This window comes from Fundulus heteroclitus, chromosome 12 (assembly GCF_011125445.2).
Source record: "Fundulus heteroclitus isolate FHET01 chromosome 12, MU-UCD_Fhet_4.1, whole genome shotgun sequence".
Classification (NCBI taxonomy): Eukaryota; Metazoa; Chordata; class Actinopteri; order Cyprinodontiformes; family Fundulidae; genus Fundulus; species Fundulus heteroclitus.
In genome coordinates, this window is record NC_046372.1 from 15,691,911 (window position 1) to 15,707,561 (window position 15,651).

General features: G+C 40.8%; 1 protein-coding gene across 3 annotated transcripts in view; it reads right to left on the bottom strand.

Moving 5' to 3' along the window:
* Positions 1–15,651, bottom strand: part of scarb2a (scavenger receptor class B, member 2a) — a 43,971-nt gene that overhangs the window by 10,805 nt on the left and 17,515 nt on the right. The window contains exons 2-8 of one of the 3 annotated variants that reach the window (XM_036144048.1): positions 9,927–10,299; positions 6,538–6,695; positions 4,740–4,887; positions 3,988–4,182; positions 3,265–3,356; positions 1,131–1,250; positions 622–800 (exon numbers count right to left, since the gene is read on the bottom strand). In XM_036144048.1, the coding sequence (XP_035999941.1) occupies positions 622–800; positions 1,131–1,250; positions 3,265–3,356; positions 3,988–4,182; positions 4,740–4,887; positions 6,538–6,695; positions 9,927–10,049 (1,015 nt within the window). In that variant the 5' untranslated portion in view covers positions 10,050–10,299. Of the gene's footprint in view, positions 1–621; positions 801–1,130; positions 1,251–3,264; positions 3,357–3,987; positions 4,183–4,739; positions 4,888–6,537; positions 6,696–9,926; positions 10,427–15,651 lie in introns of those variants that run through there. The other 2 variants (XM_036144049.1, XM_036144047.1) reach the window with 2 other exon arrangements.

Below are 15,651 nucleotides of genomic sequence, written 5' to 3' on the forward strand. Positions count from 1 at the left end.
ATCCGCAAGGTTACAGGGTCAGAGGAGAGATTGCTTTACTACACCGATCCCTGCACACACAATCGCCGTCATAAAATCTGGGTGCGCAGTCAGCAGAGTTAATAATTGAACCGCTGCCGAGTCAAATCTGAGGAGCTCAAACACCGGGAATGTCAGACATCAGGCGGAGGAGGGGGTCGCTGACCGAAGAGGTGGACTTTTTGGACGGTGACGGGGGGGGAATCTGTGCACTGCAAAAACGGAACTAGAAATAAGTAAAATGTTCTTAAAATTTGTGTATTTGTCCTTGATTTGAGCAGGTAAATAAGATGATTTGCCAATGGAATAAGAATTTTGCACTTAAAATAGGAACAATTCATCTAAATCATCTTATTTCAAGTGCAGGATGTCTAATTATCTTATTTTAAGGGGTCAAAATACTCATTCCATTGGCAGATGATCTTATTTACCTGCTCAAATCAAGGATAAATACACCAACTTTAAGAACATTTTACTTATTTTTAGATCAGTTTTTGCAGTGTGTCATGAGGTTAGTTTGGATTAAAGGGTACCGCTGATAAGTAGGTCACAGTCTGAGGGGACTGAGGAAGGGTTGATTGATCGGGGGGGCCGGCGTCGTACCTTCTCGACAAACGCTGACTTTGAGCACCCCCGTGCCGAGGCAGTCTCCGGCCGGCACGCAGAAGCCGGCGTTGGTGGGATTTTTGTCGGGACTCATGAGGACGTCGTTGGGGGGTGCGAAGCGGTAGGCCTGGATTCCCTTCACCTCCACGTCCTTTACGTACGCCAGATGAATTGACCTGAGGGGCAAAAAAAAAAAAAGCAACCGTTTAATCTGCTAATCCTAAAATTAGAACTATGCTCTGGTAAAAAAACAAAAAAAAAAACACAATTAACTAAATAATAAACCCTGGTATCTCTTTCCTGGTGTTTACTGCCAGCCTTATCGTACGTCGTAACGTCACACATACTTATCAGCGGGTTGTGAGTAAATGACTTAGCTGGTATTTCCTTCCATGCCATAAATCTGACCAGAAGGCTTCATCCTCCCCTCCGCCACGACGCTTTGACTGTAACCAAATGAGCTAAAAAAAAAAAAAAAAACAGCAACAACAAGCAAACATGTGTACCGGCAGAGGTCGGCGGCGAAGATGTACAGCAGCTCGTTCCTGTCGATCAGCGGGTGGAAGACGGCGCCGTCCGTGCCGTTGATCATGTTGCTCTGATTGGACGACCACCACGACATTTTACTGATGGAGAGAGGAACGAAGCAGGGAAACTTTTAAGTGGGAAAGTCACGTGTATGCGGGAATAGAGAGATGGTTAAAAACTTTACATTAAACACATTAAAGTGAGGTTCTGAGCAGCAGCAGCTGGTACCTTTCTGGGCTTTTTTTTTTTTTTTTTTTTTTTTAAATCAAGCGTAAATACAGATTATTTTATTACAGCAGATCCAACGAGGTCCAACACCAAAGTGGACGTCGAGAGAATCTAGGGCTGAACAATTAATCGCATTTTCAATATAATCGCGATTTAAAAAAACGCAATTTCCAAATCGCAGAATCTGCAATTTTTGGCTATGTAACAATTAGGGAATTAGAAACGTCCATTAGGTGTCGGTAAAATGTTTAAAGTGGGTTTGCCTCCACATGGATGGGAGGACAGTTGCAGCAGTGAGATAATCTCATTTTATTACTTGTTTTAGAGTTTATATAATCACACATAGCATTAAGTACAGGTCAGTTTATTAACTAGACTTGCTTGTTGGTTGCACTTCATGTTCAACAAGGATTGATGTCCAAATCAACTAAAAGCTGTTTTCTTGGACAATATTCTGATTAATAGAAACATTAAAAGTTCTTGTTTTAAATAGTCCTTGTTTACAAACATCTTTATCTAGAGGCCATTTTTGTTACTTGTGGTTTAATGCAGAGAAAAGTCAAAATTGCAATTTTGGTTGAAATATATCGTAGGCTGAATGCGATCATTTCTGCTCTGAGTTTAGATGCTGTGGGTCTTTTAGCAACTAATCTGCACGGCGAGGAAACAAATTGATTTGTTGTTTGTATATGTTTGAAAAGACATGATAAATTAAACTGGAAAAAAATTGCATTAAATCGCAATATTAAGAAAAAAAAAAAAAAAAAAAAAAATCGCAATTAGATTATTTTCCAAAATCGTTCAGCCCTAAGAGAATCAAACTTTCATCCCTGAAATTTCACGGAGATCTACCCAAACATTATTTTACAAACTTTTAAACCCTTAACCCTTTGGTTTTGGACGCTTATTTACACGGAAGCGAAGACGAGAGGCGCCGCGGCACCAATAATCCTCCTGTGTGAAATGTGACCACTGATATAAAAGTGGTTTAAAAGGTCTATAAAACAACGTCTGGTGAGGCTTTTCTCATATCTTTACCTGGTTACGTCGCTGTACTTTTGATATTAAACAGTTACTTTGACCGCAAACGCGTCACAGTTTTCACTCTCAGGTCTACGTTTCACACAGGAAGCGTGTTGGTGGCCCCACCGCCCTCTATCTCCATTTCCAGAATAAATTACTAGACAACGGTGTAAATTATCACCCTATATGAATGTGAAATATTTGCTACACGTAAGATATTAACTACTCTGACAGCTTCATAATAATTCTGAACTATCCCTTTAAGATACTACGGAAAAAAGACAAATAATGATTTCAAACTGAAAATTTTCTACAATATATTGCCAAATTGCAGCAAAGCCCGTTTAAAATATAAATCTAAATCTCCTAATGAACTATTATCATTTGTTTCGATCAGAGATTTTATACTATTCACTATAAATCCATCCATCTATTGTCCTCCGCGTATCAGGGGATCGGGTCGCAAAGGGGCAAAGCAAGAAGCTCATTTCGGCACTTTGTTTCATAACTCTAATGAAATTTAAATAAGATCTTCCACGACAACGATAAAAAAAGTTAATATTCTCCAACAAGCAGAAATAGAATCAACCGGATTGGGCCTGCTCGTGTTGACCCATCTCAAACCACACTTTCACCCAATTTCGGGTCTCCACAACGTCTAATTTTGCAATAGTTTCAGCCTCAGGCCCAAAGAGCAAAGGTTCTTGCCCCTGGACAAAGCAAACATGGATATCAGGGGACAACAGGAAGTTTTAGCGACATGCTGACAGAGGAGTTTCATATCATTCAGGAAAGCAGCAGACTAGTGGATGGGGTTGGGGGGGGGGGGACCAGATAGAGTGGCTCAACCTAAAAGTTTACCTCAGGCCATTCCAGGTGTCGATCTTGCCGTAATCCAAGTAGTTCTGCTCGCCGGTGTGGAACACAAACTCTCCTTCGTGAGTGCCGTTTTTCTGTGGAGAAGGAGGGGAAAACGCGGTGTTCAGACACGCTGCGCTGAGGAGCGACAGAGCAGGAAGCAGTGGAAGCAGCAGCTGTCAGAAACGGCATTTATCACCGGGGACACATGACCCTGAGTGGGGGAAACAAAAAAAAAAAAAAAAACCCACTCCTTTGTATTTGTTCTGACAGGCCCAGCATACTGAGATCAGATCTGGTGTTTATGGCCGTAAATTAAAATAACTAATTGATTTTATTGTGTTAAAGGTTTTTTTTTTTCTTCCTGTATTCCAGTTTAAAATAATAATAATAATAATAATAATAATAATAAAAAAGGGTAATTTCTGTTCTTTTCCTGATCAATTAAAAGGATCGTCAGCTCTATCTGAGTGACCTCAAATGCAACCCTGCAAAGTCATGCGCTTGATTACGTTACGTTACGGCGCTCCGTCAAACAGGAAGTACGAAATCTTCCATCAGCATTAGGCGCACGTCTTTTCAAGTGACATTACGACCGACTTCCCCCTTTTTTTTGTCGTTTCAGTAACTCTGAGCGATGAGTCCGATGCCCTAATGGTTTCGCATGACAACAAAACAAAAACAAACAAAAAAAAAAAAAAACCCACAACAACCAGCAGAACCCACCTTCCACATCAGGCCAAAGTATTCGTCCACATCCGGCTTCATTTTGTGGATCTTTGTCAGCAGCGGGTCCTTGAAGCCCCACAGAATCTCGTGGACGGTTCGAGTCATGAAAATGTCAATCCCCAGGGAGCTCACGTAAACGGAGACCATGGAGCGCAGAAAGAAGTTGTAGGAGTTCAGCTCGCTCATCACCGCCTTGGAGAGACAGTTAAAGGACAGGGGAAAAGTGCAGTTTAACGAACTGAGAAAGGAACTTACACACTGCAAAAACTGATCTAAAAATAAGTAAAATGTTCTTAAAGTTAGTGTATTTATCCTTGATTTGAGCAGGTAAATAAGATTATATGCCAATGGAATGAGTATTTTGACCCCATAAAATAAGATAATTAGACATCCTGCACTTGAAATAAGATGATTGAGATGAATTGTTCCTATTCTAAGTGCAAAATTCTTATTCCATTGGCAAATCATCTTATATACCTGCTCAAATCAAGAACAAATACACAAATTTTGAGAACATTTTACTTATTTCTAGTTCCGTTTTTGCAGTGCATATACTACTTCCTGTTGATATTAGCTCGTCGTTTTAGGTTCCTGTTACATGCTTGACTTGGCCCAGTGTACGTTTAAAAGTTTATATGTCTGAAACATCTAAATGTCAAAACAAAACGAACATGACGGTGACCTGGAAAACAAAAAAAAACAGACTGTCTGTCAAACTTAAGGACAGCGTAGCGGACGGTTTGTCTCACCACGTATGGGATGTTGACCGTCGTGATGATGTCCACCTCAGGGTCACCAGCTGACTTCTCAGGAACAAAGACAAAAGATTTGGGGTTCAGGGCATAAATCTTGGTGCCGTTCTCCAGGAAAGTTACGTTTTCCCGTGGCCTGTATTCCCTGGTGTGGACAGGACATTGGTCAGTCACTTTGGCAAAAAAAAAGAACCAGATGATAAACATTTCCTCTGGCTGCCTTCAGCACTACATCTGGATCACATGTCCAGCTCAGCAGCTCTCTCTTAATGGCAAAATGGCATCAAGCAACAGGTTATAAACAAAAGTATGTACACCCATTAAACTTCTTTACATATTGTCACATTCAAACATGATTATTTTCATTTCTTTTAACAGATTAAAAAAAGGTGGAACACCTGCGTCTAAACTGTACATTCCGCTTTTACTACAATTACAGCTGCACAGCTTTTAGGTAATGTCTCTACAAGCTTTCACCCATTCATCTTCAGAAAATAAGCTCAAACTCAGTCAGACCGGACACAGAGAACCTGCTTACACAGTCAGTTTTAAGGTCAGCCATAGAGAGGTTATTGACTCTTATTTGCACTTCTGTGTACGGCAATACACCGAAAAGTCATTCTGTGCATAATTTCTCTCCCTCTTTTCTGGATCTCTCCTCTGGGTGGGTCGCTGTGTCTTTTATCTACTTCATTTGTAAGAATAATTTGACGTTTAGAACATTTTGAGCAAAGAAAACAAATAGTGTTCCTACAGCATAAGGAAAGTTAAATTCAAGACTTTTTAAGACTTTTTAATGCCACTTGAAATAAAAAGTTAAGACCAACTTCACGATAAACAAGACAAACCTGGTTGCGACAACTTCACCCAAATGTTTATTTTAACATAAACCATTATTTTCTGGCCCAGTAGACATGTTTAAAATTTTGCAAAACATTCCATATAGGAAGAAAGCTAAAAAAAAAACACACAAATTACAGATATATTTTTAACAACTACTGAACTGAATTCACAAACTTTTTGTTCCCTACTAAAATAAAGTATAAATCAGTTTTAAGAACCACAACATAACCAGTGCCAACTGTTTTTCGCAGCTATGGTCCAGCCGCAACAGTTTTTATTGGTTCCACTATCGGGACGGAATCAATAATGGTTACATTGAGCCATTTGGTAAATTTAAAAAAATATAATTGTGTCAATTATTTTACCGTTTGGTAAGGATTACAAAAATAAAATCCTATTTATGACCTGGTAACAATTTTAAGACCTAAGAAAGACTGATTTAAGACATTTTAATGCCAATTAAGGCCTTAGTTTTATAATACAGAATTCAATGCCTTTTAAGACTTTTTAAGGATCCGCGGGAACCCTGAATAAAAAACAAAAAAAACTAGAGGTGCACCGATTGCAGGTTTCTGGCCGATCAACGATCTTTAAGAAGCCAGACGTGCTGATTCTGATTTTGAGAAAGACCAATTTTTTTCTAAATAACAGACACAGCCAGTAGCTATAAGATCGCAAGACACCTTCATTATTTCAAACTTACCTTGAAAAACATTAATCAGTATCCGTGAAACAACGAAAACGTCTCAAATAACTGCTCTCAAACATAAATAAAAGTTTAGAGCATTGACAGTGGGCGATTTAGACCATTGCAGAGGTAGATAAGATCAGTTTCACATCAAAGATCGGCCGATCTCTATAAATTAAGGAAATCGTAGCCGATCCAATGCACCCATACACAAAACGCTCTTATGACCTCAGGCAGCCGGGAACGTCTGGACATGAAACCTACCTGTAAGTATAAGGGCCGATCTGTTGAACAGACGCCTTCTTTCCCGCCAGAAACTCCTCGGGATTGGTAACGTTGAAGAAGTAATACTCCATGTAAACGGGTGGGGGTGGATTCTTCCATGACTCAAACACTTGGCTCTTCTCCGTCAAAGTAATTTCCTGTCAACCAGAAGAAGAAAGAAAAACAACAACGTAAAACCCACATTCTGACTGAGAAACAACCCAAAACCAAACATATCTTTAAGCTGCTCTGAAAGTCATGGGCGTAAGCTTTCGGTTTCATCGTTTTCAGTCGCCGTCAGAGTCTTTGGCCGCCCTGAGCGCCATCTGAGGGTGCACATGGCACCTTTTTTTTCTTTTTAGAGAGGAACAGGTGTGACGACAAGGCCTCAAAAACCCAAAGAAAAAAGAAGAAGAAGAAAAAAAAGGCCTGAAAAAAGCGTCAGTAGATCCAAACAAGAACGACAGCTAGTACGGAGTTTGGCAAGCCTGGGCAAAAAAAACCTGCCGACAGGAACCACGCTTGGAGCGTTCGCCATCCGATACGTGTCAAATGGTGTCAGAGAGGTTTTATATTCTGAGCATGAAAACGTTAAAGCACACCTCAACGTTTTTTGAACACCTTTAGGCTTTAAATCGGATGGAGAAGGCGAGGAAGCTTCATGGCTGAACATAACGTACTGTAATGTTTAACCTGGGCAGTCGGCTGTGAAGCAGCATGTTAGCTAAAGGTGTTTGCTGACTGGAAAAGTAAATCTGCATCTGGGAAGAGAGAAAAAAAACGATCCGCTTCCTTTGGTTTCGCCTTAAAGCCTCGGAGGAGCCGCACACATCGTTTACTGCGGGCTTTCACAGGAGCGTATATAGCATAAGGTGTGTCTAGAACTTCCTGTTTGGGTTACGACTTCCAGCATTCAAAGAGCCCTAATGGATGTTTCCCCGTCCTTTGTTGCAGCATTTATCCTTGATTTTAAAAAAAAACAACAGCAAAAAAACAATAGCATAAAATAAAAGATTAATGTCTTGACACCTTAAAGATCAAAAGATGCACCGATCAATGAGTCAGAGACTGTTATTGGCCAATTTTTCCCCTTGATCGGCGCTGATCTGGGATTCATTCAAATATAAATTACAAAAAAAAGAAATAAAACAAAAAACAAACTAAGAACTCCCACCACTTTTGTTAACTTTTATTTTTGTTTTACATTTAATAAAAATCACATTAAAAGGATGAGGATGATCAAACAATTATTAAAGTTTCTGTTGGATTCAAAATAACTACATCTCAAAGGATCAGCAGTTGGTTTTTACTGTTTTATATTTACTAGGGTGAAAAAATATATACAAAACTGGTTAAAATCTGAATCGGCAGCTTAAAGAGGCCAGAAATCGGTAAAATAAAAAATAAATAAATAAATAAAAAAGCCTGATCGGTGCATCTCTCCCTAAAGTCACGTTTTAAGACGAAACAGCAACGCGGCAACTGACCCGACTGCAAACTAAACGATTTTAGGTCACGTCAGAAACGACTAAATGAGCAAATTTAGTTTGCCACCATAAAGTCTCCAGCATCGAGTCCTAAAAGAGAACTAGAGGTATTTAAGGAGCCCGACTCTCTGGAGTCGCTGATGAGAGCGCTTAATTAAAAGCTGAAATGAAACCAGATGATGCAGGGAAAAAAAGGCATGACCATCAGCTGAGCAGGGACAAATGAACACATTATATACGTGTATATATATATAAATAATCTAAACTATCGGTCGAGAAGTGGCCCGCTCCCCCCTGCAGCACCTGGGCGGACTGATCGTGTGACTCCAGCATGCGGGAATCCTTGTGTTTGTCAAACCTTGGATAAAGGTCTTTTCAAAGAGGGCCTCGGGCAAAGGGTAAAAGAACGGCAATTCATCAGAGGAAAGCCTTCCTGTGTCAAAAACAAGCGCGTGTAACTGTGTTTTCACTGAACTGAAGGAAAAAAGAAACGAAAAGTCACAGCTTCATGAAAAACTAGCTGCCTTGACCTTGTTGTTCAAGGCTTTTTTTTTTTTTTTTACACCTCAGTGAAAAGGAGTGGCATGAATGTGTGTTGTTTTGTGTCTTCTTTTGTCATTTGAGCTAAATGATCGGGGGGGGATTTGCCTAAGCAGGATAAACAAGCGAGGCATTAGGCGACGTCTTTCTGGCAACAACAAATATGATGCCCTCAAGGGCCAGAAAGCCAAGAAAGTCCTCGCCTTGGACGTCCTGGAGGCGGCTTTTGGCTTCACTCTCACAGAAAGACGCGCCTGGCCTCAGATCAGACGGGCCCAGAGTCTGATTTATTTGGGAAGACTGTGGCGAAAGAGGATTAGCCGACGCTGTCATTTCTTGTCACCAGCAGCTGCATCAGCTGATGAACTTTTTTTTTTTTTTTTTTTGCTGAACTCCCTTAATTTGGGTCCGACTCAGACCTGGACCCTGACCCCTTAGTGTCCCACATTCCCTCGCGTAGAAGCCAAAAAAGACGCTTTGAAAACCCAACGCCGTGGCGGAGGAATGCAGGGTTAAGAGCAGCGAGTCGGCGTGCAGGATGCCAGTAACCCCACCCAGCCGGGGTTACACATCCATCAGCCCCCCCCCCCCCCCCTTACACTCCCACCCCTAAAACTTCAACAACAAGCGAGAGATGACACGACAACTTAACACATTTTAAAAATCTCTATTCTCCCAGAGATCAGGGAGGCAGAGGATGCCATTTTTCAGGTCTCACGCCAGTTCATTTATTTGATTAAATGAATGCAGATTTTCTGGTAAAATACCCACTGCAGACAGTCAGGACTACAGATTTGCCTGCCTGCTCACTCAGTCAGTCTCCCCTCCCCCAGACCTGCACAACCCCCCCTCTCTTTACCTCCCATTTATTTACCAAGACTTCTACTACTGCCTCCTGTAAAAATCACTGAACAGGCTCTGGAGCCTGCATCCGGCAGAAATGTGTCGCAGAGCCGGACAGGTTACCAGCATGCCCGTCAGGATTAAACCCACAGCAGATCTACAGCCAATAGGAAGCGTCAGATGTTAAAGAGCCTTTAAAAATGGGAGGAGGTGGGATTCACCTCCATCCTCTGTGGGGAGTTGTAGGGGGATTTTAACATCGGTTTTTAAAACAGAAACCATTTGTTTAATAAACCATAGAGCCTCTGGTGGAATCGTGGACTAACAAATAGAAATAAAGCAGATTAATCGGCCAAAAAATAAATACATTTTCACTCGTTCCTATCCCGGACGAGGGAGTGTGTGACACGCTAATAAATGTAGCTTTGATTTGTCCCTGCAGACCACAGACCTTTAAAAGCCCCTTTAAAAGACAAGACACGGCGTGGGAGGGTGAGGGTGTGGAAATAACGGGCTCACCTTTTTTAGCCGGCTGTGGATCATCGTTTGGAAGACTTGAGCCACGACCAGGGCGATCCCCACGATCAGGAGGTGAGCGCAGACGATGCCGGTGGCGTAAATGCAACAGGATCTCCGGGTCATGATGCCGGTGGGGAAAAATTTAACTTCACGGAAGTCGACGATAGCTTCTTAAAAAATATTTATGTAAATATAAATATGTATTTAGAGAAGAGCGGGCTGAGAATGTGTAGGACCGGTCAAGGCTCGGTTCCGCCGTCTCCAGAGCAGCAGCAGCGGGTTCAAACTTCTCTCTTCACCGGGGGCGTTAGAAGCGGCGTGCGGTCCTCCTGGTGAGGTGGAGGGGGGTTTAAATTGTTGGCACTTCCTTTTTCTGTAAAAAAAAAAATTAAAATTAAAAAACAAAAAAATTAACTAAACGCCGTTTAAACCCCTGAGGAGATGGGAGGACCGAGCTGCTCGGAGACGGAGGTGGAATGAAACAGCGGCTCGGCACCACTCCGCGAGGTAGAAAAACGGTAGCCCACCTCCTTTCCTCCCCTTCCTCTTCGCGTAATGAGGGCGTCGGCATAGACATAAAAGGGGTAGAGTAGCGCGAGAGTGCGTATCGGCGAGGCCATCTTGACCGGGGCAGTTCTTGTTGGGACCGGGTTAAAAAAATGCATTTACACACACACACACACACACACACACACACACACACACACACACACACACATATATATATATATATATATATATTATATATATATATATATATATTAGATATATATATATATATATATATATATATATATATATGTATATTTATATATATATATATGTATATGTGTGGTATATATACTATATATATATATACTATTTTCTATTTATACTTATATCTCTATATATTTGTGTGTATATATATTATCTATCTCTATATCTGTGTGTGTCTCTCTCTCTATCTCTCTCTCTCTCTCTCTCTCTCTATCTCTCTCTATCTCTCTCTCTCTCTCTATCTCTCTATGACAGAAATTAGGGCTTTAAATGGCAGTCTCTGAGTAATCTATATGTATATATATATATATTGAGCACTTTTTTAAGGCCAGGCCAAGTGATTTAAACAACATACAGTTGCCCTGTAGACTGACAGAAGCATCGCTGCCATACAATCGACACTTTCAGGCCTTCTCTGACCACCGGCAGCAGGTAAAGCAGGTGAGGTTGATACAATAACTGAGACAGTGGAAGTGCCCGTTTGGAACCAGCAGCCCACCAGTTACAGGACGAAACTCCCTCACTCCTGCGCCACTGTTACTATCTTCATATATATATATATATATATAGATAGATATATATGCAATATTCATCATCATAATAATAATCACATCTCTTCCCCTGCCCCTATAAATAGATGTGTTAGGGTACTACGGCTTACTTTCACAGTTGACAAAGTCAAAAAAGATGGAGATAGTCATCTGCCCCCTACTCCTGACGACCCTACTAGGATCTATGGGTATAGATAATTACAACAATAATAATGTATTTTTTTTATCATGAATTATTATACCACTGCTGGAGATGGGCACCAGTCATTGCAACACTGCACAGATAAGTAACTACAGACAATGGATGGATGGATTATTATAGCTGAAATGAAATAGCATTGTTTGTTATATCTTCAAAACTAAATAGGGTTTATTTGCATTTCAGGCACAGTGTGTTGCATATTGCTTCATCTGTGTTATTTTGATTTTTTTTTTTATAGAGATCGACCATTTTTGCTTCACTGATTACCACTATCAAAGTTCTAAAAAAAAATAACAGACATTATTCTGCATAAAACAAACTATCACCACCATCTTAGTTTCAACTTCAGAGCTTCTTTTATTTGGAAAACCCCGAAAATTTCTGACTCGCTTTTCCAAGGCCAACCTGCACTGACGTTCTGCGTGTTTTATGTCTATGGCGAGATGACTCTCTTTTGGGGCGGCTGCATGGGTGGCGTGTACATGTAAAACTGGAATAAATATCAGTTTAGGTGAACGTTCATGTAGCGAATCAGCAGCGGACGCTTTAAAAAAAATATTTCACCTTATATGCTGGTTCATGCAAGTGTGTTTTTAAATGAAATTGTATTTATTGTCTCGCCTGCTGAGACGTTAATAATGTGCTGAACCCGTTAGTGCCGTCCGGATTATGAATGAATTGGGCTGAAGCAGCGTGGTCATAACACATGTGGGCAGCATTGGCTGTAGGTGTCGTCATCACACCTGGAAACTCTTACGTTAATATCGTTAGTGCTCCCGTGCTTTAAAACTACTCATAACGGTTCGCTCTGCTCGCTGGCAGGAAATGCTCAGGCAGCGACACGGTCCGTTAGCTTTTATACCGAAACCGCTATCTCACCTCATGTCGCCTCCTTAAGTAAGCAGGATTCAAACAACCAACGGTCGTTGACGCGAGCGCTTTGTCCGACTGGCGGGCGCTCTCATTGGCTGCCGCCCTCACGGACCACCGTTCAGGGACCACCCACTCTGCGCGCTGATTGGCCGAGCGGTGGCGAGAGTGATGCTGAATTTCATCGACTGATTTCTGGGCGGAGCTGAAATAAAGGGGGAACCGTGACAGACCAGGCTCTCCGCCGTCGGGGGGTAGAAGAAAAAATACGGATGTTTAGAGGCTTCTGCGGAACCACACATGGTGTTTCAGAGGAGAACAATAAAACGTGAGGGATTTATGACCCGCATTATTCCCATAAGAAGTCTAAGGCCATCAGATAATGACAGCAGCAAATCATTAGAACTATAACCTTGAGATAAGGTGCTAGACTCTTCTCTGTTGTTGTTGTTTTTTTTCTTTACCTTGATCGAATATTTTAAAGGTGTGGAATTAAATAACTGAAAAACTGAGAACATTATTACAATTCTTTACAACATGTATCTTCTAGTATTTTCCGAGGCGATAATACTTTTGCATTAATTAGTGTCATATTTCGGAGCTGACAGCGAATCAAATAGTCTAAATTGTTTTCCTCATTTTAACTTTTTAAAGACAGAATACAGTTTTGAGGACAGGCCTCTACATTTAAATATTGTTAATTACAACGTATCCAAACAAGCTTGGTCAAACACCATTACACATTACACTCACAAGGCCAACTGATAATAAATCAACCTTTAGATAAGGGTCTGGGATGATTCAGATTTAGATTTGAAAGGTCTGGAGGTAAACATTTAATAAAAAGCCAACGAAAATTTAAGTCCCAGCCACACGGTGCAATTTCTACATGATAAATTTTGGGTGAGGCAATAAGTGATCTAAAACAACCAACAACATCGATCTGTTGTATAATTTGTCTTGCTGTATAATTTGTATAACTTGTCTTAAAACAAAACTCACAATTTCTTCTGAAATTACTTTTCTATAAAATGTAACTGTGGTGATACTTTGTACCTTAGCACAACAATTAAGCCTACACCATTCCGAGTCAAAATAGCTCTCACCTGGCCTTGTCAAACACTTACTGCATTATACTAATCAGAAAAGGAAGGCCATCAGATAATGACAAAAACAAATCATAAAAAACTAGTGGAACTTTGACATAAGGTGGTCATCCCATTTATTGTTATTTTGGGGTTAGAATTCTGAGGTCACTTTGATCTTATGGAAAGAAAACTCCAGTGCATTAAAGCCTACAACGTTTTCTTCTTTTTTTTTTAGTTTCACTGAAAAAAATCTTGCTTCTTTTTTATCATCATTTTGGCCCAAAACTGACAAACAAAATAATAACTCCACTTGGAGGTTTCAGTTTACATGTTCACTGCCACAAATACATGTCAAGGAATTTAAATGGCAGCTTCACTCTTAGAGGTGCATTTGCTATATCGCACGTGCAGCTACCGTGCAACGACGATGTGAATGCATTTTGTTGTAATATAAAAAAAAAACTCCTGCATGTTTCTATAAATGATTAAGTTTGATCATACTTCCTGTTGTGCAATACATCAGTAAAAGCAATGTGACACAGAAAGAAACCGCACAGCAATAAATTGTGCTGCTGTACGTAAAAAGAGAAAAATATTTTGCACAGCTAACATAATGCTTCAGTGACTATTGATTTTGGGCAGGAACTTATTCTTCAGCAGGAGGTGCAGATAGAGGATTGTGATATTTTGTCAACTACAATGACAAACACATAATTATTATAAAATCAAATGAAATCTAAAGCCTTTAAAAAAATCTTTTTAGATGTCTCCATCATCTAAACTAATACAGTTTTTTTTTTCTTGCAAAGACAAGCCCACGACTCTTCTGTGCAGACCCATCTGAAAACGCACCGGTGTTTTAAAGTTAGAAAAGGTCAAAGGGGAAATCTGCTCTGAGATTCTGCGGCACTTGAAGGACGTAACCAGCAAACGGCTGAAACAAGACACCGTGAGCTGCAGTCCTTGTTTGCAGGCAAACACCACCTGCTTATCTTACGAGCAGACTTCTACCCAGAATTCAAATGGCTAAGATCCGGGAGCGGACACCAAACAAGACACGAAAGCTGTGTAAATCTGTCTCCCATCCCTCAGTGATTCTTCGCATTATTCACGACTCTGGCTGCATCCCTTTTTCTGCAGCGAACCCAAATCCTCCCTGTAAAAAAAAAAAGAAAAGAAAAACAGCATCTTTCATTTACTGGCCTCCATTGTGGGTCCAATGAGTCCAGCTATAAAAAAGCTCCACGGGGCAGTAGTGGACCGACTGAAAGGTGAACACGGTCAAGCAGCTTCTGATCCATAATCCATTCATAAATAAAGTTGGACAAAAGACTACAAAAGTTTGCCTGAGGAAGTGATATACATCACATCGTTTGATGCTGCTTTTCTGGAAGGAAGTGACTGGGCCGGACTCTCACTATTAATGTAATTGAGTGTTAGCTCATTGTGCTAGGCCTTATGGCAGTCCCAGAGGATGGGGGCTGGAGCGGGGGGTGCAGGCATCTGTTCAAACAAGAGGAGTAGAAAATGCTAAAGAAAATCATCAGGGGGTAAGGACAACAGTCCAGTAATGCATCAACATTGTTCCTGCCAAAAGAAAGGCGGGAGTTGGAGGGGGTGAAGAGAGGTAAAACAGTTCAACCTTTGTAATGGTCTCTTTTTATGTTTGGTCAGCAGAGCGACGCTGATGTCTTTCTCTTTGTTTGGCTGCTGAAGAAAAGGTTTGAAAGCTCACTGCAAGAACCGATTTAAAAACGCTTTTTTTTTTTTTAAGACTGTACCTACAGTTACAGCACTAACATGGTGGTGTGACTAAGACAAGTATTTACACGCATTGCAAAAATGAAGCTTTCGTTTAGAAAGTAAATCATTTTTTGGAGACAAAAAAACAAAACAAAAAAAAACTCCTCAAGCTGCTTGCCTCCACAATTCATTCATTGTTTTCAGCCCCCCCCCCCCTTCAAGAGCAAGTACATTTGTCAGGACAGAGATCCCTATTCATGGGGTTTGGGCCAGAACATGAATGAATCGTTCTTACATTCTGCAAAGTCAACTTCTCATAGTCGTCTGGGGTCGGCTTCAGATTCTTCTGCGGGAAGAATTTAAGGCCACCAGTCTCACACGCTCAGTCATTAAAACAAGTTCAAGTCATAAACCCCGGGTCATTCTCACGTGGCAAAGGCAGAACTGCCGAACAACAGAAAATCCTGTTTGGTATCCGATGGGTGGATTCACAATGAACTCTGTGGGGACAAGCA